The sequence below is a fragment of the Egretta garzetta genome, unplaced genomic scaffold (assembly GCF_000687185.1).
Source record: "Egretta garzetta isolate BGI_Z169 unplaced genomic scaffold, ASM68718v1 scaffold135, whole genome shotgun sequence".
Lineage (NCBI taxonomy): Eukaryota > Metazoa > Chordata > Aves > Pelecaniformes > Ardeidae > Egretta > Egretta garzetta.
Window position 1 is genome coordinate 1740031 of NW_009259594.1, and position 4259 is coordinate 1744289.

At 64.1% G+C, this 4259-nt stretch overlaps 2 protein-coding genes across 2 annotated transcripts in view; one reads left to right on the plus strand and one right to left on the minus strand.

The window, feature by feature from the left end:
* Positions 1 to 4259, plus strand: part of HPS6 (HPS6 biogenesis of lysosomal organelles complex 2 subunit 3) — a gene marked incomplete at its 5' end in the record, with an annotated part of 19384 nt that overhangs the window by 8653 nt on the left and 6472 nt on the right. The window lies entirely within an intron of this gene.
* Positions 1 to 4259, minus strand: part of LOC104125641 (prominin-1-A) — a 10527-nt gene that overhangs the window by 2728 nt on the left and 3540 nt on the right. Inside the window, exons 7-18 of the mRNA XM_009638112.2 lie at positions 4168 to 4256; positions 3795 to 3858; positions 3387 to 3546; positions 2971 to 3123; positions 2378 to 2501; positions 2128 to 2219; positions 1819 to 1903; positions 1558 to 1701; positions 1225 to 1296; positions 942 to 1031; positions 758 to 811; positions 311 to 397 (exon numbers count right to left, since the gene is read on the minus strand). Coding sequence (XP_009636407.1) covers positions 311 to 397; positions 758 to 811; positions 942 to 1031; positions 1225 to 1296; positions 1558 to 1701; positions 1819 to 1903; positions 2128 to 2219; positions 2378 to 2501; positions 2971 to 3123; positions 3387 to 3546; positions 3795 to 3858; positions 4168 to 4256 — 1214 coding nt within the window. The remainder of the gene's footprint in view (positions 1 to 310; positions 398 to 757; positions 812 to 941; positions 1032 to 1224; positions 1297 to 1557; positions 1702 to 1818; positions 1904 to 2127; positions 2220 to 2377; positions 2502 to 2970; positions 3124 to 3386; positions 3547 to 3794; positions 3859 to 4167; positions 4257 to 4259) is intronic.

Sequence of the window (4259 nt, forward strand, 5' to 3'; positions counted from 1 at the left end):
GCAAACAGAGAGTGGAGATGCTGCACCCCCAGCCCACTCCATGCCCCGCATGCTCTCTGCATAAGGATCAGGGCTTTCAGACCACCTCACCCCGCAGCAATGGGGCTGCAAGCCTCACCATCCCTCCCCCAGCCCCTTGCTTGGGGTGCCAGAAGGGGAGGGGGCACCCACGGGTGCAGGGGACCCCCGGGGAAGGTGACAGGGCAGGAAGAGCAGCCAGACATTGCTTGGCATCCCTGCGCAGAGCGTGGTTTTGTTGGGGGGGTCCGGTCACATCCCCACCGGGTGACTCGGCAGCAGGGCAAGGCGAGCTCACGTTCTTGATGATGTTCACCATCTCCCTCTTCAGGAACTCCTGGGTTTCGCTGGCTTTGTCCAGCGCAGCTTTCGTCTGTGCCTGGGGGGAAAAGGTGCTCTCAGCAGCGTGATGGGGAAGTGGGGTCCCCACATCTCCCCCACCCTGCCTGGCAGCAGTCCCTGGGGCGCAGCATCTCTGAGCTGCAGTGTCCCCAGCCATCACACACTACCCAAGTGTCATGGGGGGCAGGGAGCCTGCACCTGGCAGGGTCCGTGGCGTGGGCCCCCTCCCTCTGCCCCATGAGCAGCCCCTACAGTGCATGCTCGGGAAGTCCCACAGCAGCCACCAGCCCCCCGGACTGCAGGTTAGCCCCCACCATCTCCACTGCGGGACCTCACGGGTGCTTTGCAGGGTGCCCCAGAGTGGGGTGTGCCCAGGACGCCCCCTTGTGCCGCTTACCTCGAGCTGGACAGCCCCTTTCTGCACTGAGTGGATGTTCTCCTTCAGGCTTTGCTGGAGATGGAGAGAGAGGGGTCAGAGGGATGGACCCCATGGCTCAGCTAAGACCCCAGCAGCAGGCTCCGAGCTCTGGGGGAGCCCAAGCCAGCATCCCCAGGACCTTCCCCACCCTGGCTCTGCTCACCAGAGGCCTGGAGAAGCTCATCTGCATCTCCTTGTCCAGCTCCCTCAGACTGCGAGCATCAGTCTTCAGGTGCTCCTTCACATCCGTGCCCTGTAGGAGCTGCAGTCAGCGGTGCCCCCCAGCACGGGGTCCCTGCCCCACCACAGCCATCTGATAGGGGCGCCGGGCTGGAGAACAGAGCTGGGCGAGGGTGAAGGGCCTCGCCTCCCATCAGCACCCAGGCAGGTCTGCAGTGGCTTTCGGGACAGTGTGGCCATGGCCCCAGGGTGCTGTGGTCTCTCACCTCCTTGTCTGCCAGCTGCTCCAGCTCTGCAGCCAGATCTAGGAGGCTTCCCTGGGTCATGTTCTGATCCAGCTGGAAAAGGCAGAGACAGAGCCGTGAGACTGGGGACACGGGGCTAACGGGGGGCTATACCCCATCCCTATGGGGCAGAGTGGAGCCAGGGCATCCCAGGTGGAGGAAGTGCCCAGTTGCCCCAAGGCATGACATGGGTGGCAGGGGACACCCTGGGAGCCTGCAGCAGGACTCCCACAGCAGCAAAGGGGAAGGGGCAACGGACCCCCTCAACACGCATCCGGTCCCCCCTACCCCAACACCAGGGTGTTCCCAGCCCACCTGCTCCAGGGTGGGGGTGAAGTCGGGGGGCTGTGCAGCCCAGCTGGCATTCAGCAGCAACTCCCTCTGGGTCTGGTTGAGCAGTGAGATGGGGCTGAGGGTGATGTTCATCTTCTCGAAGGCCGTGGAGATCTCTCCTGTGTACTGCTGGGGCGAGGGGAGCCATGACGGGGGCACAGTACCAGCCCCTGGCTGCCCCTGCCAGCACCAGCCCTGCACCCCCAGCTCTGCCCCCCTGGACCCTGGCACCCCCGCACTCACCTCACTGATGTTCAAGACCTCATCCAGGGATGTGCTCTGGTCCAGGTGCAGTGTTTGCCACAGGGCAGCATCTCGCTGGCACTGCCTGCGGTGGGGGGCACGGGGCTGAAAAGGGGCAGGCGAGGGCCGCCCCCTCCCAGGAACGTGCCCTCACCCGTATGGGCAAGTTGCACCTCGCTCCTTCCCTGGCAGCGCTGCCTGCCCGCAGCCAGGGCAGGTAGGGCAAGTTGCCCCCATCCTGGGGAGCACCTGAGGCCACCAAGCAGCCATACCCCTCCCCAAAGACACAGCGCTGGAACTGGGACCCACCTGTAAATCTCCGAGAAGTTTGCTGTGCCACCCTCCTGGCCCAGCAGCTCTGACAGGTTGAAGCCAGGGATCAGGCCAGGGGTGTCCAGGAGCTGAGAGCAAGGGAAAAGATGGAGAATCTAGACAGAGTGCAGGGCAGGACACCCGGGAAGAGCATCCCAAACTGGCCAGCGCTGCTTTCTCTCTACCAGCAGCCCTTGGAAAGGCAGCGGTGGCTCCAGACAGGGGCGTCTCCCCATGGGGAGCTCACCTGGAAGAGCTGCTGGCTGCGCCAGGACTCGCAGACGATCATGTAGGTGTTCCCGCCCAGCACGAAGGTGATCAGCACTAGCAGCATCAGCAGCCAGGAGAAGATGAAGCTGAAGCCGACCCCTCTGCCAGAACAGAGGTGCCCCGGCATCAGTGCTAGCACTGCCTCCAGCTGGGAAAGCCTAAAGCCTGCACAACCCTTGTGCCCCCCGGCAGCACCAGGAAGCATCACCATTTCCACAAGCACATCTCCACCCTGCCTTCAGACCCTCGAGCCCGGCCGGGCTGCACCATGGGGCTCAGACACCAGTGTGGCTTCCCCCAGGTTTGCAAGCCACCGCCTGCCCACAGAGCCACGGGACCATGCACAAGCTGCCAGGCCCCCGCCAGCAAGGGGGGAACGGGCTCTGCTTGAACACCATCCGCTGGCACCGTGTTTTACCCTTGCATTTACCACCTGCACCGTGAGTTGCCACGGGGCAGGCATTAAGCCGCAGTAATTTGATGATTTAGGAGCTTGAGCATCCCCAGGCCGGTCCTGCCCACCCATCCCACCGCTCCCGCACATGTCCTCAGCAGCTGAGGGAGCCTCACGCCATGAAGAAGTTCCCACCGACGTTGGAGAGGCTGCTGCGCTGGGTGGGCAGCACGCTTTCCTTCAGCCCCAGGGGCCCCAGCAGCAGCCCAACAACGTTGCAGATGACCACCAGCAGCACCATGCAGCACAGGAGGATACCCACTCTCCACCTGGGGCAAGAGGAAGGGCAGGAGTCAGACAGCAGGACCTGGCACCCTGAGCAGCACCCAACATCCCACCAGCTGCCTTCATGGGGAAGAAAAAGCCCCCAGGTACCCTGGCAGGGAAAAGGCACAGGGGGCTGCAAGGCACAGCTCTGGCTACCCTGCACCCACAGCCCCACCACCAAGCCCCCACCTCTGGCAACTGGAGGATGGAGAGCTCGAGCCTCTCCGGACAAGGGAGCTGGGGGATGCAGCAGCCCCTCGCCTACCTGAGCCTATCCAAGGTGATGACCGGCTCCCTGTGCTCCTCCATCACCGATACAGCATTGTCCATGAAGGTCCCAATGCTCTCTTCCACATCTGGAAACGGCAACTTCTCCTGCAAGCTCCTGATGTCCTGCCTGATGAGGCCCAGCTCGTCCTGGGTCTCTGCAGGGGATGGGGACAGGTTGGCACTGCCAGCTGCCGCCCGGGTCCTGCTTGCCTGGAGCAGCGGGGACCCAGAGAGGATGGGAAGGGGGCAAGTTGTGGTCAGCACGATGGCACTTGGGGACAGCCAGGGCTACAGGCAGCAGGGTGGCAGCAGGGGAGGTCTCCAGGCAGGGATGGGGTGAGAAGGGAGGAGGGGGCCCTGGGAGAGGGATAATTCGGCACACGGGGCACAAAGCCCTGCTTACTCGTCACCACGTCCTGGGACTGCTCTTGCACCTTGGCGGGGGTCGTGTCCAGCGTGCTGTTAACCTGTGGGGGGGGGGCACAGCATACAGCTCACGTCCCTGCCCGCAGCCCTGGGCAGAGCAGCACCTCCTCTCCTTCCACAGATCCCTGCGGCACAGGACAGCCAGGCTCCCTGCAGCACCCCGTCCACCACACCAGCGCCCAAGGGCGGTGGGGACAGCAGGCAGACCTCCGGCCAAGGCAGACCTCCGGCCAACCCTTCCCTCGTGTGACAGCGATTAACTCCTGGTGGGGCTCTTCCCAAGCCACCCTCTCACAGCGCAGCACCGGGAGCACACAGCCCTGTGCCCGGGTGTGGGGGGGACCCTTTACCTTCTCTAAATCGGCCGCTATGTTGGAGTCGGACACATTGCCCAGCGCCTCCAGCTGCTGCGCCACACCTGGGATCTGCGGGGAAGAGCCTG